General features: G+C 41.6%; 1 protein-coding gene and 2 long non-coding RNA genes across 5 annotated transcripts in view; 1 reads left to right on the forward strand and 2 right to left on the reverse strand.

The window, feature by feature from the left end:
- Positions 1-25866, reverse strand: part of LOC116702410 (uncharacterized) — a 295446-nt gene that overhangs the window by 50760 nt on the left and 218820 nt on the right. The gene's annotated exons all lie outside the window — the stretch shown is intronic.
- The window catches only part of LOC116702364 (nuclear factor of activated T-cells, cytoplasmic 3), a 63062-nt gene that overhangs the window by 10227 nt on the left and 26969 nt on the right, over positions 1-25866 (forward strand). For all 3 annotated transcript variants that reach the window (XM_032536541.1, XM_032536542.1, XM_032536543.1), the window contains exons 2-3: positions 7220-8402; positions 14042-14204. In XM_032536541.1, the coding sequence (XP_032392432.1) occupies positions 7220-8402; positions 14042-14204 (1346 nt within the window). The remainder of the gene's footprint in view (positions 1-7219; positions 8403-14041; positions 14205-25866) is intronic.
- Positions 4139-12032, reverse strand: LOC116702412 (uncharacterized). Its single transcript, XR_004335155.1, has 3 exons — positions 11896-12032; positions 8308-8310; positions 4139-4152 (listed from the first exon to the last, which is right to left on the reverse strand). It is a non-coding gene; the product is annotated as an uncharacterized LOC116702412 (long non-coding RNA).

Consider the following 25866-nt stretch of genomic DNA (forward strand, 5'->3'; position numbering starts at 1 on the left):
TAATGAGTAACAAGACTGCAATGGCACTCTCCACAAGCAGAGGAGATGGACCCTTTACTTGAGGACACTGCATTTCTTTTTACCACCTTACCCTATTGTCATCATCCATTCCCTTGCTGCACAAGCAACACAGATGATGGGAAGTGGTTCTGCTGGTACAGTTGTTTAACTAATCTGTGTGAAGGTGGGTCAAGGCCAGGAGGTTGGGGTGGCTATTGTTGACATGTGGCGATAAGAAAGGTGTACATAGGTGCATTCAAAACAATCTGTCCTATATGCTTATTTCTATGACTGGTATTACTTTATTGATGCTTGGATATTCCAGGAACATAGTGTATACAATATATTGTATAATAATCTGTACAGTTTGTCATGAACTTGGTTTGGGGGTATTGGTTGACACACTTGTGCATTTATCAGTGGTGTGTATATACAGTAGTCTCACTACTAAGACCCACAGTGTGTAAATGTCAACTCTTCTCTCGCTTGTCTCTCTCCGCATGGTATTTCTCTCTTAGACACTCTGTTTCTCTCGCTTTACCTCTCACGCACACAAAAGCTCTGTTTCCCTGTCTGTACCTCTCCCTTGTTCTCTTCCTTGTTCTCTCTCTCTCTCTGTCTCTTTCTCTCTCTTAACCCCCCGGCTGTCTTTTTTAGGCACATGCACAGTCAGCCCTGACAGATTGTTTAAATGTCACCCCTGCTGGCAGTAGCTTCTCTGATGTTATCTGCCCTGGGTTATTGCAGGCCATCAAGCGGCTTGTGTTCGCCTTAGAGGCCAATCATATGATGCACTGCAGCTCTCCTGCTCCACTGAAAACCAATACATACATAAACTGTCTGACACATTGTTTGCTTACATGCACACAAGAAACACGGTCATTGGGAGGAGCCAAGTTAAAGGGGGTGGCAGGAGGCTAAACCTGGTTACTCAAATACCTGGTTACCAGATGTCTCCTATACCCCCTACCTACCTTATGTTTTTTAACTAAGGCTGGCATTTAAAAAAAAAAGTAAATTTGTGGTATGTGTGCTACATTATGCTGTCACTGAGAGGACAAGCTCTTCAGTTTTTTCCTTCATTTGTGTGTGTGTCTGAATTTTAGAAGTGAGCTGGAGGAAATGACTACATTATTTTAAATCTAAGTAATGATATGTGTCCTGGGCTTTGTCATGCAATACATGTATGAAAAAGCCTAGAAAGTTTGGTTTTGGCCATTGATAGAGACTAGGTTTGGTCACAATATTAAATGTTAAATACCTTGATTACACCTTATGGGAAGACATGTCGTGCATAATATGGTGTTAGTCTGGTATTAAGTGTTGGATGTCGGAGAATTTTCTCCAGTCAAGTTTCCAAATAAAAACACTTTTATAAATGCCATTTAAATACTATTATTATGATTAAAATACAAGTATTAATCTCTCCTGGTATCTTTTTTAGAATACCAAATCAATGTACTCTAAAGGCAGTTAGGGAGGTGTTTGAAAATGATCTTCATACATTGGTGTTTATTTAGTTGAGGTGGTTACTTGGCACTCAATGTTTATCCCATAATGTTATCTCGGCATGAGATTGTTAATTAGGAGCTTAATTTAGCTGCCGGCATATGTTAACATTGGCTTAGGCTGCCATTGTTAAGCCTCTGCTTGCTGGTGAGTCTGCTGTGACGGCACAGGAAGGCTTTTTGATATTACCCTAACATTACATTACAGGATAAGACTGTTACACGGCTCTACAGATGTCAAATTAAGCTGAGACCCATACCTCAGGATTCTGCTTTATACAGTATGTACCATGCACCTCAACCTCAACTCTAAATAATTCGGGCATAGAGAATTTCCCTCCCACATATGTATTTCTCTCTCGCTCACTCTCACTAAATTGTATATGTACACAGATACCACATTTACAGGGATCATCTGTAGGTTTGGCACAGACACAGTCAGCAAGGTTTAGAGCCACAGGTGTACGCCAACCCTTACAATACATGTGTGCATATGCATCAGACACTGTGTTCAGAAATGTAGGCAACAAGCCAGCCACAAAGTTCCTGGAAAATCCACGGGGAAGGAATTTAATTTGCTTTTGTGAGCTCTGTTGGGAATCACTGCAAATATCTATATCAACCAAAATTTAAAAAAAATGTTTCATTCTAAAAAGGTTTTAAGACCTCTTGTGCTTGAAAAAGGGGTTATTGTTTAATGAAATTGTAGTTATCATTTCATGGATTAATCAAGGTATAGTGCTGGATATATAAGGTATTAACCAAAATAACCCAATTTGTGCGGTGTGACCCACACCGTCGGCAGTCATTGACCAAGATAATGGCTACAAGGGCCGACGAGAGGCGACGCCTCAGTTGGCCATCGCCTCCACTACTCCTTCGGGGAGGCAGCGGCTAGCTTACGTGGCTAATCGTGCTAACACGGTCAATAGTGCTAGCACAGCTAAAGGGATTTCTCACCAAGGCTATTGGGGAGGCCCATTGTGAACCCATCCCGTCTGCATTAGCCCTGTTCCCCGTATTAGCACGTAGCCATTAGTGAGCATGTCCAGAATGACAAGTGGCAGTCCTATTCCTAGATGTTGATCTGACAGTGTGAGCCAGCAGTCGGCGCCCGATTAACGAACCATTTCTTTGAATCTTTCCTCGTCGGAAGTTCCCAGTTTCCAAGTACAAACTTCACTTGGGCAGACGGGGAAAGACCAACCCCTGCTGACTGAAGTAAAAAGCGTCATTGCGCTCCATTGAAATTTAGGGCGGGAAAGTTGCCCCAGACACTCAGATGGTATTACTTGACCAAGCAGCAAATACAAGCACTTCATATGCTCAATCACCATAGTTTTAACTCACTTTTTGATGGGTAGGTACTTTCTAGATAATTAACATTAAAAAAATCTCACGGACAATAACTTACAGTAATTTCCCCATTGGGGACTAATAAACAAATTATCTTATCTTATCTTATCTTTAAGTAGTTAGAGGTTGCTCTTGTTCTACATACCACAGAAAAAAAACTTCAAATTTACTTTTTTAAATGTGTTAATTGATTATTTTATCGGAGTAAATACCTTTTACCCCATAAGACTTATAGTACAAAGCGTGTTGGCACACTTTTGCTCTGGTCTATTGGTCATCAGCTTTTGAGGAGGGCTGAAAGAGGAGACTGGGCTGAACACAAAGCCTTCTGTACAGGGGATGTAAGCAGAGCCTGCTCTAATCAACCTGCCTGCCCACCACAAAGGGAACCCTGGCTAAGGTTACACTTTAGCTCCAGCACCACATGGTGTTGGGGCTAGTGGGTAACCTAAGACAATAATATGTGTTGAGTTGTGCACTCATACATATACACACACATATACAACACTCACATATACCTATACGTTAAGTGTAAAAAGTCACAGGAAGGCACAGAGGCACAACCACAGGAACATAAATGCATCATACACCACCCGCCCTTTTATACCCGTACACACTAGGTCATGGGTGCACCAGCCCAAACCTTCCGCAGCTATGAACTTGTCATCTCGTCTGGGAGAGACAAAGCCTTCCCTACCTTAGTAGTACACAGGGCTTTGTCATAAATGTGGGCCTGTGTGTCACTGCCGGTCAGAGGACCCTGACACACTTTGCGTGCAGTGAGAGTAGGAGGAAGGAGGAACAAAGTCTCTACAGATTACCCTCCAAACGAGAATCCCCAGGCAGTGCGACCGCCAGCCTGTTGAGCTTTCTGGAACCTTGCAGGGCTTTGCAACCAAGGCCTCTGATCACCTCTCCTCTCCTCTCCTCTCCTCTCCTCTTGTCCTAAGGTGACTAGTGTTTGGCTCTGACTTGGGGGTTCCCTATCTACCTCTCCTTTCCTCACACTGGAGTGTTTTATGTAGTAGGCTAATCTTATCTCAGAGCAAGGAGAGGGCTGAGGGCCAGGTAACATGGTCATCCCCTGTCTGATCCCTAACTGTACAACAATGTTAATTACCCCTCTTTACCATGTATTATGATTTGTAAAAAATGCAAAAGTAGTAGTCTTTTTTCCCCCTCACCAATAAGCATGAAGCCACTACAGAACAGAGACAGAATATGATGAATAACATGGCAAATAAAAATGATCAATTTCAACTTAGTATATTAAATGAACGTTATACCACTAACACTTTATGACAACTCAGCAGAGGGATTTCAAATCTGTTATTTGAGGAAACCAAAAAACAGACAGTCCAAAGACAAGTTACTGCTGTCAGTACTATCACTAGGCCAACACGGATATCCAATACAAAGTCCAAGACTCTCCCACACCATAATTTGTTTTAAGGTGTATATTTTGATTACTATCCAAACATAGTAAATAGTCATACATTTCCATTTTTGTTTTCTTCATGCAGTAAAAAGTTTTAAATCGACCATTGGTTGATTGGTAGCCAGTTGATTAGTGCAGCCCCAAAGGAAACTCATAAGCCCTGGACTCATAAGCCCTGGATGGCATCAGATGCTTGGTTGGACTTGAGTCTCTGCGTGAAGTTGAATGCTTTTTGTTGAGCTAAACCAAGTTTGTCAAGTTATGTTTTCAGCTAAGCAGCAATCCAGAAAAGCAAACGGCTAATTCAGAAAAACTCTTTCTAGCAAATGACAATTCATGTCTAACATGTGGCATTTTGCATTTAATTTACAAAAGACTCTTAAGAGAGAAGATCTCATAATGCAGGGATATTTATTTCTCTGTAATCCAACATGTATTCAAAAGGTCTCTCTAAATGAATTAGTCTCTAGGATAAGGGCTTTTAGAAGGAAGAATTAATGGAATGTTTATGTGTAAATCGCTGTCCTTCTTTGGCAAATTGTTTGAAAATGCTTTTAATCGGGATTTAGTTTTTTTTGAAAATGTAGTTTTTCTTCCTTTTTCTTAGTTTATAGAGGAAGAAGGAAGGACACTCATGAGATGGGTTTGCAGTAGCATCATTACGGTAGATAGGGAACATTTTACAACCCAGATAAAACAACAAAAACGCAATGGAATAAACCTATGTCACTATGAAATTAACATCATATGTTGTAAAGTGCAGGGCAGTTGATGGGAGAGGGTGCTTGCTGTGGTATGCCTCCCTCTGTTTCTTTCAACGTTCTTCTTTCTTTCTACGTTCTCTTGGTATTATTACCCAATTCGTAATTATTTTCTTTTCTCCTCACAACCTCTTTTTCTTCCTAACTACTCTGTTGTCCTTCTCTTGCTCCCCGTCAGTCAGCTGAATGCTGTCGTCAGAGGATCCTCTGCCGGGTATTGTGACAGGCAGACTGGGCCAGTGCGAAGTCGAGCAGCTATAAATAAAGAGCTTTCTGCTACTGCCTCTGTTGCTGCTGTTGGATAGAGAGGACAGCAGGGCAGAAACCTAACCTTTTTTACAAACTTTTTTGAGACCGCTTTTACTATCAGATTTGACAAAGCTGTCACATTACTGATATGTGGTTATCATTTAAAGTCAGAGGAAACGAATATGGGTGCTTAAATTAACTTATACCAAGTTATGGCCTATTTATCTGCGCTTGACAGTTAAACAGAGATTTTAGTTCTTGGCTATAAAACAAACAAACAAACAAAAAAGTTGTATTTATAGGCAGGTATACACTTTTAAGGAATAAAGGGAAGTGTAATGATTTCACAACCTTATACTGTACAGGCTAGACTGTGGTTTTAACTAAGCTAGATGTTTAATGAATGCTCATTGGCCTATATTTTTGCCTTGGTTGTTTGGTCTGAAAAATATGAATCATTTCCCTTTTCTTGTACAGAAGAAGTTGTATTCGTCATAGCTCAAGGCCAGAGAAAGGACATGACAGGAAGGCTGATGATACATGATGCTTGCTTTGTTTTACTTTTTATGCTATTGAAAATGGGTTATATGGTTTTTATTGTGTGTGTGTGTGTGTGTATTAGTTTTAGTTTGGTGTTTGGTGCTATGCAAAAGTAAGCAATACAATTATTATTTTAACGTTATGGCCTCTTCTCTACTTAATGTACAATACTTTGAGCTTGCCGATGTTACACACTGCCTGGTAGGGTTGGGTGCTGAAAGCCAGTGCGAATATATCAACTGGACTGAATTATTACAATGTCTCATTTAAATACCTCAAATACCTCTCTGGTACCCTGAAACAGACGTTAGAGGCAGCAGAAGCATAAATGCACGTGATGCTAGTTTACACTACTCTACACAAGTAACGTTCAGAAAAAAATGGGTTGTGCAGCAAAAGCTCGACCAGAGAGTCAGAGAGGCACATCTTTGGTGCTCTGCAGTGTAATCAAAACAGTGTTGTCAAAAGTTTATTAATAGGTGGGAACATTTCCTCACTGTGCCATCCCCTTGAGTTAAATGTCACAAGTGAAAATATGCATGCATATTTGCAATATGCAAAAATGCACTAGATGTTTTTGGACAAATCTCACTTTTCATATGATAATATAAAAGGTTTAAATTCCAATTGGTTACTAATGTGAAAATGTCTCTGCATGTGAAATTAAGTTTGTACATGTGAAACACTGGTTGGAGGGGTTACTCCCAATGGGAGCAGCAGAGCATATCCAGGAAGTTTATCAATAACCTCTAACAGAGTAGTGCCAATGTGGCCAGTGGGCTCTTGTATATTTGTTTGTCTGTGTGTGTGTGGGTGTGTGTGTATTCACAGCCTGTGCCGGATGACCTTTGGTATAAATAGCCTGCCGGTGCTAGCTGTGATGACAGCCGACAGCACGCATCGTTGTGTGAATTTGTTTCCTGAGTAGTGCTGTTCATCGGTTATCCCTCTTGGAACAATGCCTGTATGACTGCTTGCTACCCAGCAACACTCTGGCCTCTAATTTCCTGAAACTGGGCTCAATTGCAAGCGCAAACTCAGGGCGCAACTGCATATGGGTTTGCGACCAAATCATTATATGCCATTTTGGAAGACGCAAGCCTAGTCCTGGTCAGGATGAATACATTACAACTAGGAGGAATGCAGTATCAGCAGTTTGAGCAAATTTAATAGGCCTGTAGGAGACCCCAGACCACTTCTCTGTTCTGTTTCAGGAATCCCAAAGCACAAATGTACAGTGGCCCAAACAGTAATATACAATACCTTTGTACAATAAAGTCAAACTAAGAAACATTAAGGAAAAAGCAACAGTAAAAATATTCTCCAGATTGCTGTATCTTAATCTTCCCTTTCTTTTCTTCTCATAGATCTGGAGCCTGATGACAACACGTCGTTCTACATCCTAAATGTGGGCCAGCCCCAGTCTATGGTCACCAACCACCAGTCTATTGGCCTGCCTCGTCATGGCATGCAGTCCCACTCCCAGATCATCAGCACTTCCCCACGCCTTCACTCACACAAACCAGGATCTGTGCCTCCGGGCTATGGGGCACATGACTCCAAGTATGGCACCTCCCCTCTACTGCCCTCTGCTCCTGTGGAGGCACCAAAGGCCTTTGAGTGCCCCAGTATCCAGATCACTTCCATCTCCCCCAGCTGCCAGCAGGAGATGGATGCCACTGAGGAGGATCTGAGGGCCAATGTCCCTGATGGGGACTACCACGGTGATAGGCCCCTGTCCAGAGACCACCTGTATTTGCCGTTGGACCACTCATACCGGGACTCTTCGCTTAGTCCCAGTCCATGCAGCAGCCTCTCCTCTAGGAGCTGGTTCTCTGATGCCTCCTCCTGTGAATCATTCTCACACGTCTATGACGATGTTGACTCCGAGCTAAATGAAGCGGCTGCCCGGTTCACCCTGGGCTCCCCGCTTACTTCCCCGGGCTGTGTATCCCCTCAAACCAGTGGTGGGCTTTTGGAGGAGCAGCCCCACTGGCAGCATCATCACCCCGCCTTTGTGCACCACTCCCACTCCATCAGCCTGTCACCCCGACAGTCCCCCTGTCACTCGCCACGCACTAGTGTAACTGATGAAAATTGGCTTAGCCCGAGGCCACCTTCCAGGCCTTCCTCACGTCCCACCTCACCCTGTGGCAAGAGGCGCCACTCCAGCGCCGACATCTGCTACCCCGGCTCATTGTCTCCTCATCACTCACCCACACCCACGCCAGGGCCTTCACCTAGGGGCAGCGTGACAGAGGACACCTGGGTTGGCAGTCCTTCTGTAGGCATGTCACCCTTCCAGTGCTGCCCATCTGAGGCAGACATCCCATCCAAGACAAGGAAGACCTCACAAGACAGAACGTCTATGCATACTGGCAAAGGGGAACTGGGGCTGGATGACCAAGGAAATATGTCTCCTAATCTAGACTCTCCTTCAGACGAGGGCCTGCACAGCCTGAAGAAAGATGGTCCCGGGGAACAGTTCCTCTCAGTGCCCTCTCACTTCTCATGGAATAAACCTAAACCTGGTCACACACCTATATTCAGGTAAATTGAAGAGAATAAGCAGAATAAAGTAAAGGATTTAACTAATAACCATCTTTTCCAAAATAGCTCCACCTCACAGTTGCAGTTCTCAATTGGTTGAATTAACTTTATTTTGCAATCAATTTATTTTTTACTTCCTTATTGCATTTGAGAAAGAATAGATTCTTGATGGATTACATCCTTAAACTTAAAAATGTTTTTAACTTTTTGACAAAAACAGAAGGTAGTGTGGTGATAATTGCCTCTTTGTCATTGTTTTTGTGAATTATTAATATAATCACTGCTTGACAAGAGAACAATATGTTGTCAGTCTTAAAATCAATTTGTAGGTCAAGGCTAAACAATGAACCTCAGTGGTGAATGTTTTTATAGAGCGTTGTGAAGCGTCATAAAGATTGGAAGCCCTTTATGATCTAGGAGATAAGTGTCAACATTGAAATGCAGTAAACTTATATCAAATAGCAAGCCTGTTGATATAATACTGCAGATCAATGTTCAGTACTTGGGGAACTTTGAGCTTTGTATCAGCAGCATAAATCTGACTAAGTTACATTGCAGAGTCATTCAAGTCCACAAGTGTGGAGGGGGAACACAAAAACACACAGGCACAATCTCCACATTAAAGAGTGATGGGTGCAATCAGAAACTCACGATGGAGTTTTTAAGAGAAGAGTCTGCTCTCTGTTCTCCAATGTGTGCAGCAGATGAAGACATGGCCTTGTTTGTGTGCACTGGCCCCTAGCACTGTAAATCAGCACAAGGCACATATGTCAAGGGGACCACCACACACACACACACATACACACACACACACACACACACACACACACACACCTGCACATACACACAAACTTGTATAGACATAGCACAAACGCTTACTCACACAGACACACTCTCCAGACAATAACAGGGTGAAAGGGTCAGCTCTATGACCAGTCACCAGTTGACATTTGCATCCTTGCCCTTGTAAGTGAAATTTCCTAAGGCCACGACTAAGGCAGCAAAGAACACAGCACCTACAGTTCTTTTTTACTCTGCTAGTTTGTCCTACAGTATTCCCTTATACTCGTTACTACTAAAGTAACCGTACCATTGCCCAAATTATAGATGTGACTGACTCATGCATAGTCAGGTGGTGTAAGCTCGTGTCTGCCTTGAGAAAGAAGTTTGTTGAGTTGGCTGTGTGTGCATGCATATGCGTGTTTGTGGTGTTTTGTACAAATGGCGTAGGTGGAATGGGTGGACTTGGGTTAGAGTGGGTGGGATTAAAAATTGGTGGGGTGCCTTACTCCCTGAGCTGTTTACAATGTGATATTAACAGCACTCTTATGAGTTGGCTGCCAAAAGCTTTATTTAAACAAAAGATCAGTATTTCTGTATGGAAAATACAGTATGTGCTGCTCCAGTCAGTAAGCAGAACCCAGGCTATAATTTGTTAGCAAAAAATAGTTGAGTAAGTAATCACGACATGACTGGAATGAGTTAATGAACTATTAGTAGAACTACTGAAAACATGTAACTGAATGGGATATCTTTGGGACCAGAAATGCAGTTTTATTTGTTGGCCGCAGCAGGGGTAATAATGGTATTACTGGTTAGGTTGCTTATTGGTAAACCACAAGGCAATCAGTAGAGATGCACTGGTTTCCAGTAAATAAGTGTGATGATATAACGCTACAAGAAAACCATATAAACCCTGCATTGTTTGATATATATTTATGGATCTGTCTATATTGAAAATAAAATATGTTTACAAGGTTTCATTTAATAATCTCAAATGTGACTTGGCCTCACATTCATGCTGTGTAGATGCAAGATTATCTACTTCATTGGACTGAAAGGATGCTAGTGGGATGACTTTAGAGAAGACTAGGCGGGTTGTGGGACTATGATTGGACTGGGAGCCCAGACACCATGGCTTAGACATTTGAGAAAGGTTATGCTGTGTCAGGACATAGGCCACTGCTTCTTCTCTGCTCCGTCACAAAGCTCATATTTCCTCTGTCCTCCTCTACTTCTGTTACCGTAGCAGCCATGCAAACCCACACTTCCTGGGTGGTTATGTCATGACTGCCAGGAGGAAAACATAAGGGTTAGGAAGTTTCTGTCAGGTGAAAATCTTGTTTAAAAATCAAACTATTCAGACACGACAACAGACTATACATTAATTATCACGGTTACTCAGAACAGATGGCCATACAGTTAAAACTTTGTTTTGAAGCAGGGTATTATGTCAACCATCGTGATGACAACTATTTGTGGTAAACAGTATTTGCCTATAATTTAATGTAATTTGCTCAACCCTGCCGGTTAGTCTTGTCTATGTAAGAAGTTATAACCTAAAAGGGTTTTACATGACATTTCCATGTCATATGTGGGAGGAGAATCTGTAAAATGTAGCTCAGTTAGATTCCAAACAACAAGGCTGCATTTAGCTGCTCAAAACCTTTAGAAAATATCAGACACATGCCTTTTCATTTCAAAATGTAGTCTCTCCTTGATTTCGGTGCCAGCTTGTAGGGCAGTTTATGAAGTGAAATGTCTCCACTGAAAGCCTAACTCACATGTCTTTAATTCGGGCTGATCAGATCGGTCTGCACTTAGCCAGCACTTGATGGGCGTTTGGAAAGGAAATCATTAAGGGAGTCAGCCATGTTGGCTAAAACTTTACAAACTTTCCCTTAAGAATTATTTGTACTGTCAAAGATCTATCATGCAGTTTAGAATTCAGAGTGCCAGTAGCCAACATTGTGGTAAAGAGTGTGTAGCCTCTTGGACCATGAGACAGCTTGTGCAGCTGCAGTCAATTCACTGACTCAGACCTAACATACACAGTCATAGATGTAGTGACACACATACACATGCATACTAGGGCTGTAACGTTATGCGTTATGAAACCGAAATCACGACACTCACATCCACAAACCTGTGTTGCGGAGTGAAAAGGCGGAATCGCGATACTTCCAACTCCCAGTATTATCTTTCCACATCTTTAAATTACTATTAGTTGTTTTGGTGCCTTATCCCTTGTTGTTGGGTAAATTTAGCTAACTGTAAAGACGGCACAAACAACGGTAACGCTAACAGAGTTGTAACATTTTGTTGTTCTGACTTGTGTGCCTGGGTCAGTTTCTCAACGGTTTAGTAAACTGCCGTAAGCGTTCATAGCACCGGAGTTTAGTGCTGACTGGGTTTGGATTGCTGGCTGGCTGTTAGCTGGCTGGGGGCTGACTGTGGAAGTGTCCCCGGGCCGGGTCTGTTGTCAGCTCTCATCCCGACTGAAGCCTTACAGCGCCGGGAGAGACTGGTGTGCTAGCTAGCTGGCTAAATTACCGATAGATCAGTCGTCTATACATTTAACGTTACTGATACATTTGTGGGTTAGCCCAGAGTTGTCAACTGTGGTCAAAACAATCATACTAAAAATAACTGAGCATGTTGAACGATGTGGTAATCTTATGTTACCCACCAAGAATTAGCTAACGTTATAGACATTAGCATTAGCTACTTGTCAACCAGCACCTTTATAGTAGGCTAACCTTAAAGCAACACAAAAGCCCTTTTGCTCTTCAATCCCTCTACAGGTTGGGAGCGGAATTGTCCATTACTGTTACCATTACCAATATTCTTATGTCTCATTACAAATGAGTTAATGAACCACTCTAACGATTTTGGAAACATTATTTTAAGGTACAAAAAAATCTTTGGTGTTGGATTGATCAATATTGAAATCAATCAATATCAATAAATAAGGTCTCTTTTGTATCCCTGTGTTGCAAAGTGGGATGTAATCAACAAGAAAACAATGCCATGTGGTAGAAAATAAAAAAATAAAAATAAAGAATCGAGATTTGTATCGAATCGTGGATCAAAAATTGTGATACAAACTGAATCGTGGGTTTGGTGTTTCGTTACAGCCCTAATGCTTACGCACATACACAAACACACACTGTTTAATTTTGTGATTGTGTATACTGCTGTGCTAAAAAAAAAACAATGGCCCGTTGTATCTGCTGCCAGACAAAACACCTGGATGACACACATACGGCTTGTGCTGCTCTACAGTAACATCTAGGATCTGGAATAATGAATTCTGTTACACCGTCAAGATGTGACAAAAGTTTACGTTGTGGCTTTTACTACAATCTACAGAAAGTACCTCATCAACTACAGATATTACAGAGTAGAATAAAAAACAGTATTAAATAAGCAGTAAACCAGGAAATCTTAGCAAACATACATAACCAAACTGTAGATTAAGCATCTTTTAGGAATATGTTTTGGTAACATTTGAAGATTTGAAGACATACATTTGGACCAGATTACCTCATATTATGGGAGTTTGGAGATGTTGCACTATTCCATTACGTTTAGTGGATTGTGGGGATTGTACTTGAATATAATGAAATAAATTATAATTGACATAAAATATATAGAACAACTTTTATAAAAGGTAACGGTTTGGTTAATGGTTGATGCCAGAATTTACAGGATGTTTTGGGGATAAATTGATCTAATTCACTCAGATGGAGAGATCCGGTTTCTCTGTGGAGAAGGTTGTTGAGTTGTTGTTTTTTGGAGTGCAGCTGTTCAAATAGGATTGTGGCCTAGACAGATTAAAAAAAAAAAAAAAAAAAAAAAAAAAAACACAGTGCCAGCTCCTATGGTGTAAAAAAACAAACAAAAAAAACACTTTTTTACACACACACACACACACACACACTAATTTACTCACTGTCTGACACCAACCATCCGTTCCCTGACCCATACTGAAGACTCAGAAACAAAAACCCCTGGAGAAAATGATTCAACCTTAAAGTCTAAACCTGGGTGGCCGGTAAGCTCAGTTGGTAGAGTGACCGTCCATGTGTGGAGGTTTGCTCCTCGGCGCAGCGGCCCTGGGTTTGGATCTGAGCTGCGGCCCTTTGCTGCATGTCATTCCCCATCTCTCTCCTCTTTCATATCTTCAGCTGTCCTGTCAAAAATAAAGGTGGAAAATGCCCAAAAAAGATCTTAAAAATAAATAAATAAATATCTTAACCTGCGCTTTTACAAGTGGTATGTTAAAGAACAGGATTAATGCATGTGGGCATTCTAGTAATTCACTGTCTAATAGGGGAAAATAAAATTGCATGTTATACCCCCATCTGACACCTACTTATTATGCTTTTCTCAGACCATGACCGGGGAATACCACCTTTTCAGCTTTTGGATGTTTTTAGACAGCCTTAGGATCGTCATCAGCCATAAAGTAGAAAAAGAAGTTGTCTTGCTTGACCCTACTCTGTGGTATTACAGTGATTTACATACTGTATGCACAGAACATTTTGAAATATGGAAAATGTGAAGGCTCAAGCAGATTGTCTGAGGAAAATTTATACTTTTCAAGCTGTTGATATTTTCTTTCTTCATTAATAATAAGATTCCGTTCTCTCAGTCTTACACTCCAGGTCAGTTTTTGGCATGTTCTTCAACCACAAAACTTTCCACTTTATGCATTAAAATCAATCTTTTTTTTAACACAACACTGTATGTGATAATGGTTTCATACCAAATCTCTTCTTCCTCTTTGTGTGTGTGTGTGTGTGTGTGTGTGTGTTTGTGTTTATGTGTGCATGCTTGTGGTATTCTCTCTTTAGGACCTCCTCACTGCCTCCTCTAGATTGGCCACTGCCAAGCCAGTTTGGCCAGTATGACCTGAAGATAGAGGTTCAACCCAAAGCCCACCACCGAGCGCACTATGAGACTGAGGGCAGCCGAGGAGCCGTCAAAGCAGCATCCGGTGGCCACCCAATTGTCAAGGTAACATATTTTGGGTATTTCCCCTATTGTCTGAGGCACATACTGCTGCTCTGCCAAAAAAATCCAAAACCATTTTGTAATTTAACCTTAAAACGGTGAAGACCATTACCCAAATGCTGACAAGCCTCATGGTAAAAAACACTTATCCTGAACCAAAATGACCAAAATCTCTTTTACAGCACATTAACTCTGGTTTTCTGCTCCATTAAACAAAATACAAGCACCGATGTCCCTACCATACTGAGGATTGCATTTCTCTCTGAGGTCAGGAGGACTGATTAACTGTCTGGGTTAACATGATGCTGCTGGCCATGCATTAGTTAAGTGAGACCCTGTGCACTGAGCACTTGCCATCCACCTCCCACTGCGTTAACCACACAGCTCTATTGCAGCCTAAGCTGAGCCGATTGTATTTGCTGAATTTAACGATGGCTTCCTGAGAGATTGAGACTGTTTTCCAGTTTGCAGGGATTGCCGTCTTCACAGTTTACACAGGGCGACATCCTTCATACTCACAATACAGATTGTATTGCAGTATTTGAATGATAAAAGGATCTTCTCCTACCTCAGAAGTTGCAGGTTTTCAGCAGCTACCTTTAATCTACCGATAGCTGTTGCTATGCCTACATCGTTGGACTGTAGATAAGTAATTGTTCAGCCTAGCTCAAACATCAGCTGACTGTTGTGAATGAGCATTTTCATTAATGCTGATATTGAACTTAATGAACGAACATTACCTTTAGGGTTTTATTTAACATATTTGCATGTGTGGATTGTCACATGGATCCTCTCCTGCAGCAAGACTGTCAGTCAACCTGTTAAGGCAGGAGGACAAACACACAGCTGAGAGCTTTCACTATAGTCCAGTCAGTGGCCCTGTCATTTGATAGCACTTGTGAGAGAATGGGTTAGCCTGCATAGAGCTTTGCCTCCTTTTCTCTCCAAGCCAGTGAGAGATAGAAAGATATAAAGACAGAGATAGACAGAGAGAAGGGGGGGGGGGGGGGGGGGAGCATTAGCGGATTTCAGTCACATTAATTTTTTAACACAGTGACAAGCTTCCTTTATGTGTATGGTTAGGATAGGATCGGAACCTTAGAGCTGGATCATGACCATTGTAGTAGCACCTAACAATGGCTGACTTCAGACTGACAGTTTGGTCAGCTGTCTTATCAGCCCAGTAGGATTACGGGTTCAACATCCTCCGTTTATCTTGCACACTTGCATCTACTTTACCAACTTTGCCAAGAAGACAACCTCATTTTTTCTCATATTTTGTAGATTTGAATAAGCATTTTGTCTAAATAACTAAATGTTGTGCGTCTGGGTAGCTCACCTGGTGGAGTGCTCAACCATATATGGAGGTTTGCTCCTCGACGCGGCGGCCACGGGTTTGACTCCAACCTGTGGCCCTTTGTTGCATGTCCCCCCCCCCCCCCCCCCACCTCTTTCATGTCTTCAGCTGTGTAAGTAAAATGCCGAAAAATAATCTTAAAAAATAAATAACTAAATGTAGATGGAAGTGTGTCATCTTGTTGCTATTGTTATGCTTTGTTTGTTCATGGCTATAAATACAGTATAGTATTGGTCCCCTTGTGCACCATTACCCCACATGAAAAAATCTGTCAAAATAAAGGTTCTTGAAAATGTTAATATAAATCTTTAGTAATACATGTAAAAATGCAATGGACAGCCACATTTATGTATAATTATTATTATTATTATTAATTATTGTTTATTTTTTATTGGTTGCGGGCAACATGTGTTGTCATTGCTCGGGACTAGACATGGTAAGTTGGTTTGTCCTTAGGCCAACTCAGTCACCCCTCATTGTGCACAATATACAGATACTACTAAAGCTGTGGACACAAAATGTCCTGAAACAACAAGGAAACCCAAATTACTGCCATTTGTTGCTTTAGAAACAGCCTATATCCTTATGCATTCAGTCATGCAGGCTCCCTCCAGGCCAATCATTAACCATTTCAACCTCAGATAGACCAAGATTCTATCCTGCCATATGTGACGATGCATAATTTAGCTGTCAAATGTTTTCAACCTTAGCGTTTGCCACGCTTGCCCCCATTCCTCATCCCCAGAGGGAATTATTTGGCTATAGCAGTGCTTTCGGTTTTAGTGTGGTGTGAAGACATCAGACTCGGTTTGTTAGCGCCCAACTTTTCTTTTGTTTTATGTTATTATGGTTATGAGTTTTTGATGGGCTAAATCTAAAGCAACTCCAAAAACTGCTAATCACAGTTTAGATCAAGGAGGCAAAAACAGATGATAAGACACAAGAGAAGTTAAGTTTGCTATGTGTGTTTTAAATGTATTTTTTAGATTAATTGCCTTACAATATATTTCCTATAAAATGATTTTGCCAGATGCCTAGACCTGTATAGATAGTTGTATTGTTATAAAAAGTGAAAGAAGTCCATGCTTCTTCTCTAAACATTCTTTAGCAACGAGCTGCCACTACCAGTGCTGAAAATGAAATATATTTCTGCTGGAACGCACTTTCATGATCACATGGGCAAACAGCAATGTGTTGTCACACGGACAGAGGGATCAGACAAAGTGAGAGAAGCACACACACAACATTTGCTTGCCGCGAGCAGCGGTTTGCAGAGCCCTGTGAGGGAAAATGTGTGGGTGAAAACGTTTTATGAGGGAGGATGTGGGTAAGTGAGTTTGATTGATTGTTTTAAAAATTTGATTATAGAGTACATGTGATAAATGTAAGAACTCTTTACATCATTCTGTGTTCAGCTATTAAACATACCGCTCCATTCTTTTCAGTGTGGTGGCATTACCACAGATTGAACTCAAAGTAACAAAAACTTAATGCTGCAGAATAATTTTAGTATAAACTCACACAACCCACCTTTGTGTCTTTTTATAGTGTAGCCACTGAAAAAAAACATTCAACAGTCAACATAAAATGCACAGCTGGCTTGTGCTATGTGATAGTATCAGCACTTGTCCAGCAGGTCTAACAGTGAGTCTTCGTTTACTAAACACCCAGTCCTCTATTGTTGGTCTTCTTAGCCGTTTTTTGATGCACTGTGCAAAAAAGTACCATATTGAAAGGTCATTTCTTCACCCTGTGATGTCATTATTGTTTTTACAGAAACACCAAAACCAACACATACACATTGTGCTTTGTATTATTGTTTGAGGTTATCAGAAGAACACAATTTGAGATGCTGGATATAAGGTCAGACCTTCGTTCAAATAAAATAAAAAACATCAAACGGCAAAAGCATAAACGACAGCAAAAACATGGGACATTATATATTATATTGGATGGAAGAGGGTCAGAGCAGTTGAAACCGTTAACAAGCTTGTACGTATTGTGTGTTCCAGGTGCACTGTAGGTGTTCAGCAAGCTTTTTTCTGGAGGCTGAAGGACACTAAGGCCAAAGTGTGAATGCTGCTTCTCTGCCACAGAATTTGAATAGATAGATTGGACATGTTTTACTCCATTTGCCATACGACAGACATTAACAATTTTGGAGGGCAAAATTAACAACTTTTGTATGATGGCAAACATGGGTATATAGTGAGAGGTCTAAAAAACAGATCAGGTGTTCAGCAAGAGCAACTTGCTCTTTCTATGGATTGTAATTCTACAAGCTTTCATTCACCTTGGGTCTTGACTCTGGTGGTGTGATGTCACCATATGATGGCATAGCTGCCATCTGGATATGGTGATGACTTTCTTTTGTGGCTGCCCTGCTGCCCAGATCAATGCACCGCTGAGCTGCTGTGTCACAGAAAAACAAGACAATATTTGAGGCTGTAGTGCTGGTCTAGTTTACATATGTTACATCTCTAAAAATGCTTGTGTTGTTCTGTTAGTGTGTATGAGGAGGAAGAGTAATTATAATGTTTTTCTCCATGGTGTCTTAATCCCTAAATTATTCTGGTAATGTAATTAGGCTAGTTGGGCAAAACCCAGTTTGCATTAGGCAGAATGAGGGCTGTGTCTGTTGTTTGTCACTGGATACATTTGATTTCTTCATCCTCATCTTCATTGCCTGTTTGAAGTCTGCAAACTAGGATTTCTTGACACAGACATTTGTATTTTGGGACAGTACAAAACCCACAGTGACAGAAAAAATGGAGGGTGAAGTGCATGTGGTGGTAGCCAATAGTGAAATGCTGAAACTGTTGTATTATGACACGACCCCCCCCCCCCCCCCCAAAAAAAAAAAAATCAAGGTTTGTATGAAAATCGTGGGTCAAAAATCGTGAACAGAATCGAACCAAAGTTTTTGTGAATGGTTACAGCCCTACTCTCTATTCTGCCAAGGACCAATACATTGCTTTCCTGTGTTTGGCCAACTATTAACTTTTACCTGTATGTGGGAGGCCCAACAGGTGTTTCACTGATCAGATTGTGGTCACGCAAACTGTGGAGCTACTGGCTTTTTGTTTTCGGGCTCTTGGTTGTGGTCATGTTTTGAAACTCGAAATTCTGTAATAGTAACTTTAAATTTCACCTGTAAAATGTTCTATTTTTAAACTGTAAAAAATGTAATAGCTGGGTTATTAGCATCACAACAATACAGAATTTACTGTATAACAGTGACAATTAGACACTCTTACATGACTGTCTCACACACACACCACACGCACACACAAACGTACACCACACACACACACACACACACACACATACACACACACACACACACACACACACACACACACACACACACACACACACACACACACACACACACACACACACTATAAGAGCTCCCCTAAATGAAAACAAACACTTATTAGAAACACATTTTAAAATTGGTAAATTGGTCTTTTGTTTTGAATTCACCCAGCAACTGCATTTTAATCAAATGCCTTGACAGGATTGTAGATTGGTAAACAAATGTTGGTTTTCAAAATCGACACTTTGGATATAATCCAGTTTTTTTTAGTTTATGTGTGGGCATCTACCAGCTTGAGTATCAGCGCAGTTAGTTATACCTCAGTCATACCTCTCACCCAGTGGCTCTCATCCAGATTTCTCACGGAGAATGGTCTTGTGAATTTTTCTGCACGTCTGTGTAGAATTTAATGGCTCAGTTGAGGAGCAGTTTTAGGTCAGTGATTTCCAACCTGCGGTTTTGGGCCCCAGACACAGGATGTAGGAGCTGTTAAGAAGCGTAGCCACAGAAACTAAGCGGCAAAGGAGCCACTGAGGAGATCCTTTTAGAGCTCAAGTCATAATGATGTAAAAATTTTGTTTAATACGTTTATTATTAAACTCCAACAAGCCAATGTTGTAAATGGTACTTTGTGTGTGTGTGTGTGTGTGTGTGTGTGTACTCAACTTTGAAAGCAATATAGTATAGTATATATGGTACAATATGTTAAGCGGTTATGCCTTTGAATTCTGTCATAGTAACTTGTGCTCTGACATGAGACTGCAGTGTGTTGGGAGTTTGACTGCTAGCACCAACAAGAAAGATGTGAGGGTGTTGATCAGCTGTTGATCAGCGATCTAAAGAGAGATGGGAAATAAAGAATCGGCTGGCAATTGTCATAGCTGTCAGCTGTTTTTTTCTGTTTGTGTACGGTAGCCAGACAAACAAAGACCACCAACTATGACAGTGTTTACATTAAATTGTTTTGACGGACATGTTTTACAGCTCTGGGTCCTGTGAGGAATAATGTGTATTTCTTTAAAAGACTGACACTGAGGGCTACTGAGATTGTTCCTAGCCACAGTGAAGCTTTGTTAAAGCCCACCAGTCTTGTGGGTTTTATATCCATTAGAACAATTACCGCTTCTTCAAGTATAAAGCCCAATACAATAGGAAACCTGTAACAGAAATCCCCCTCATAATGTCTTTATGTTATTTACAAAATAAAGACACATTTGGAGAATTAACAATGTTCCACTATACAATATACGAGTGTATGGTTTGTACAATATACATTCTACACAGCTGAAAACAAGCATTGAAGTAATTGTACAGTTTGCAGGCTGGTTACATTTGTGCCTGGCTGACTGGCTGTTTTAGCCATTCCTCTGGGGCTAGCTGCAGACCATAATCGGTACACCTGTTGCTAGGAGACATATAAGTCCAAAGCCTCTCTAGCTTGCTGAGGTATCCTTGTGCGTATTTAAACAGCTTAATTGAGTGCTGCTGCACCCACACAAATATAAGGAGCCCCTCTGGTATTACCTGCTGTTAGCATTGAGGCAGGCAGACACAACAGAAAAAGGCTGTCTGATACAGTGAAGAAACAGTCACACTTACGCATACAGTACACCAAACACAAACAAATGAGTCCACCCCAAACACTACATAGGGCTGTGCTTTTTTAGAACACAGGTTTTAGAAAACAGACAGTTGGAAAAAATATGATTTCCATCTTTAAACCTGTTGCGAAAGTAAATCTAATTGAGGCTGTGGTGTCTGGTAACAAGGATTTGAAAGAGAATATGACAGAAGCTGTCCAAGATGGCCTTGTATTTCCACTGCCTTGGATGCATTAGATGATCCCAGCACTTGAATCCATGGCCATGAGCCCATTGCTGTCTATCTCTGTCTCTGTCATTCAATCTCACATTTTCAGTGTCTTTTAACCCCTTCTGTTATTCTTGCCATCTCTCTCTACCTCTGTCTTACCTGCTTTCTTTCTTCTTCTTACTTGCCCTCTTGCCTTGTGCCACTTGCCTTGACAGGTCTATCTGTCACTCTGCTGTCTCTGTCAATAGACTGGCTGCTATAATGGGGAGATACACAGACAACAATGCAGAGACATGCGGTTTGCACTGTGTGAACCGGCTGGAGCTAGTGCTGCTTTGCCCCAGGGCTGTATTTGATGTAAACATGTTGGAAGCTTGGCTCTCATTTGTTGTAATCAGGCTTAGCGCACAGCGAGAAAACAGTCACTGAGAGGGGGAGAGAGAGAGAGAGAGAGAGAGAGAGAGAGAGGTGTGTGTCTGTGAAAAGGAGAGTGGGGGAGGATAGAATGGGAATAAGAGGAATTGAGTTTGGACCAGTCTAGCAAGGCCATATACAGCCCTCATGCAGTATACAGTAAACGCTCCTTTGTGTGTGTGTGTGTGTGTGTGTGTGCTCGCGCGCGCATACGCGCATGTGCATGTGCATGTGCATGCACATGTATTGACCTTGTTTAAACAAACAGTCAACCGGCCCCCTGGCTCTCTCTGCCCTCCCCAGTGTGCTGGGCAAACAACAAGCCTGTGTGTGTGTGTGTGTGTGTGTGTGTGTGTGTGTGTGTGTGTGTGTGTCCATAGATTCCCCGCTCGTGTGCCACAGTAGGGAAACACTGCCAGATAAAATGGGCCCACTCGTGACCTTGACCACCATTGCTCCTGTTTTTACATCTGTTGCACACACATGCTAGCCAGACAAACTCACATGTGCATGCACACACACACACACACACACACACACACACACACACACACACACACACACACACACACCCATACACACACACACACAGATAACACATATCACAACTTTTAAAGGACACCCTTTCACCACAGTTAGTGTTCCTCAATTCTATTCTAATAAACACACACACACACCACACTCCATCTCCAACACAAGCGCTTCAGGGCTGTAGTTACATCAACGTGAGTGTACGTAGCTGCTAACACACACACACACACACACACACACACACACACAAACACACACACACACAGAGTCTCACCATGGCAACAGTGGAGCAACACAGGGAAACAACTTGGCAGATCAGGCGCTCGCTGTGTGAGAAAGTGTCGAGTTACGGCAGAGGGCTGGAGCTGAGGTAGGTGAGAGTCGAGGACAGGGACGGAGAATAGAGAGTGACAGAGGGAAAAAAACTAGGAGGAAATGAAAGTAGGAAGGAAAGTCAGGATACAACAGGGTGGAAGGAGGAAGCATGAAGAAAGGAAGAAAAATAAAAAAAACAGAGAGGAGACAATTAAATGGGAAAACGATAGATACAGAAAATGAATGGAAGGAGCAATGCTTTGAGGTAGTTGTTGCTGAAACTGTGTGTGTGAGAGAGAGAGAGAGAGAGAGAAAGAGAGTGGAGTGTTTTGCTCCATGAAGCAGGTGATGTGCTCCATCTTAGCTTTGTCCATGTAAATATCCCATTATCAAAATTCTTAGAGCCCAAATCAGCCCTCAAAACCACAAAAATTAAGTTAAATGTTAAAACGCTGGCTTGTGTATGTCTGGGTGCCTGTTTATGTGTGTACTATATGCAGTGATAGGAGATATTTTTCCCCTCATCTTGCTAGCCTTATTACTGGATCAGTGGAACAGATGAAGGCCAAAAATAAGTGGGGACTTTATTTAGTGGGAGCAGAGTATGTAACCGTATCCAGTGGTTTTATTTTAGGGGAGGGAGTTCATCCTAAATTTGATCCACAGTCACAGCAGCAGTGGCAGCCGTAAGTTAGTTACAGGCTTCAACGAGCACTGGCCCGGGGACATGTGACTGGCTTTAATGTCAGTGTGGTTTAATATAAGAAGTGATCTCTATCAGGCCTAATTACTTCAGCTGGGCTGCACTCTGGACAGGCAGAAAGGTGAGGAGTTAAAAGTGCAGAGACCACCCTCCTGTGGTATTTCACACTCAAGCTTAGATTTAGGGGGTGGTGGAGGGGGTGACTCAGGAATGTGAAACAAGTCAACAGTGTCAGTCGTCTGTGTTGTCAAGAAGCCTCCTCCGCCAGGACCATGGTACTATCCATGTGTGCTTGTTTACATGTCCTGCTGTTTGCAGGTGGTGCTTTACCCATTTTCTGAATTGAAGGTGCAAATAGGCCCCTGTAGCGTGCATGGACTGCTATTTGAGTAGCTTGTGGCATCATTGGACTCAGCATTTGTTACAAAGTTGTATTGCACTCTTCAGGATGTAAAACATAGTGTCCCGGCTAGAAAGCAAATTACATTGATTTGAGAATTTGGGATCAATTAAAATGAATGAATATCATTCTATGGTATTAAAAAAGTATGAACATTCTCCGACCTGCTCTGACATGTATCTTTTTCAATTCAGCTTTCAACCAGCAACATGTTGTAAGGCTTACATGTGCTTAGTCAATGTTGACTGAATCAGTTTTGTTACTTTTTACATTTTACGTTTATAAGCCGCTCTATTTTCTTTCTAATTACAGTAAGATTAATCACATTGAACGGAATAGAGGGAATACCAAACAGAAAACGGTTGTGTCAATAGTACCAGTTGTGACCTTAGCAGAGTGAATGAATCAGCCCGGCAGTGTGTGGTATGTTTCTGTTTGGCCGGTACTGTTGATTCACTTAGACTGCTGAACTGAGCCCTTTCTTTTTGGCCCTCTAATCATGTTTTCCCTGGTTGATTATTTGATTTGGAAAGAATTCCCTGGCCTGTTAAGTGTATGTTTGTCAACACTCTGGCTCCACACCAAATCCCTCATGTGTCGAGATGGAGAAATAGAAAAAATACAGGAGGGCACAGAGAGAGACAGAGATGAAAGGAGTAAATGGAAGGAAAGAAAAAAAAAAAAGAGGGACCTTTTTGTTTCATGGTGACAGTTCATGGTGTTGGTGGGTAGAACTGACAAACTGGAAAAAATAACTTGGGACAACTTTTGCATTATTTAAAGCAACACTGCGGCACTTTTGATATTATTGCGATTGCAATGCACCCCTAGAGTTTCAGAGTGCAGATCACCTTTAAACCGCTGTCGTAAATATAGACTGCTGTACAACTTTGCTAACACAGCCAAACATCAAGCAAGTGCAACAACACAAGACATAGCAAGCCAACTAATATAACTGCCAAGTCCAACAGCAAGATGGACAGATTTTATTTCGCAAAGCTCTCACCAACGACTGAAAGGCACTAAAGGTTGTCCGATGGCAACACGGTCACTCTCTCCTTTTCTCTTCTTAGCTCCTTTAGTGTGCATATCGGTTTCTAGCCTCTGCAATGATGTCCGGAGTGGCTGCTGAACCCGGTCCTGTTGCCTGCTCGCCCTGCTCCAGCTCTCGCATGAGACCGCTGCCGCCGCATCCCCACCAGCATTCATTTTTTCCCATGAACTATGATCCAATGGATAGTGGCGTAAAGCTACATTGTGCGAGGCATTTGGGGCACGCACTAGAAATAACAGAGGCACCATTCTCCCTGTTTTAAGTCAGAGTAGCATCACAATGATGTTTCTCATGGTAAAAGAGTTACATAATGTTGTTTAAACACAATGTTAAACATGTTTAACTAATACAAAAAATTCACATCGATACTGGTGTTCAAAAACTGCCAATGCACTTTTAACTTGCGGGGCTGATTTTTGTACTGTGCTTTCTGTTTCTGTGTTCTTATTTACACCATGAAGTGTTTTTTTTAACTTCCGTCTTTCCTTTCTCACAGAGACATTCCTCCAGACACTGTTAACTCATTTTATGCTGTCTGGAACACACATGGTGCTGCGAATAAACATGCCCTGATTTATTGACACACACACACACATTTGCAATGTGCACTACAGGCATGCACACAGACACATACGCACACGTGCAAGCACTGTCTGTGCTCTGTCTGTCTGTGTGTAAAACAAGCAACACAACCCATGAGACTGTTGATTCCTGTAACTCCATGTTTCTTTGAATCCAAAATAATAGTGTCATTTACAGGCATGGATCCATTCAGACCGGGTGCATAATTACCTGTTACTAGCAAGATTTGTACTTTCATGTGGCTCTTAAGATCTAATGTGGTTTTCAAGGATGAACCCATTACTGGTTATTATAGGGGCCTCATGCTGTTTCTTGCAACTTTCTTCCGAATACATTTCATGTAACAGACAGCAGTTTGGAGTCCAGTTTGACAAGTGAGGAATTAATCTCACTCTATGCTGTCGCTGTCAGTTTATATTTCACGTTTATAAGTTTGATTTCAGAAATATATGCTGTTTGCATACATTGTGTGTGAGGAGGCTGCGTTCTCTCGTCATCATCCGTGTGTTTAGTGACCCAGGAATTTCATTCTGTCGCCTGCAGCACCCTCTGCTTTACAAGAACCAACAGCCAAGCTTACTGTGTGTACAAAGCACGTGAATTACGGATTTAGTCATTCACTCTAATTCAGACATGCTTCCATCTCTGAGCACTTAAACAACACATGGAGGATGTGGTGAAGGAATATTCACTTACCTTTGGGTGGGGAGTTTTTGCTTCAAAACAACGCCTTGGGGTTGGAAATTAAATATTAAAAGCCTAAATCACTGGTACCGATAAACAAAACTTTTCCTATGTTATTATGCATGACTATAACTGCCACTTCCTTTTGAAAATACAACAGTGCTTTCCACAGACTTTTGGTGAAGTGGAAGTTGAAGAGATATTTTGAAAGTCAAGATGGATGGCTTCTCCCTCAGCTCCCTCGCCGCATTAGACTTGCACTTCTCAGTCCAGACTTGTGTATAGCACACTTTTTCTGCTACTTACTAATCATTTTTCTTCAATCTGCTAAAGTTAAACATATTGAAGGTGAGTTAGATTAAGGTAACCATTGTGCTCTTAACTAACTGCTGTTAAGTAGTATCTAAATGTGTTTACTTGCCAGAAGCAAGTTTTCCCATGTATTATTTTCAATTCAGCCCCGTCTTGGGAACCAATGGGTCTTTATTGAGCTC

This window comes from Etheostoma spectabile, chromosome 15 (genome assembly GCF_008692095.1).
Source record: "Etheostoma spectabile isolate EspeVRDwgs_2016 chromosome 15, UIUC_Espe_1.0, whole genome shotgun sequence".
Taxonomy (NCBI): domain Eukaryota; kingdom Metazoa; phylum Chordata; class Actinopteri; order Perciformes; family Percidae; genus Etheostoma; species Etheostoma spectabile.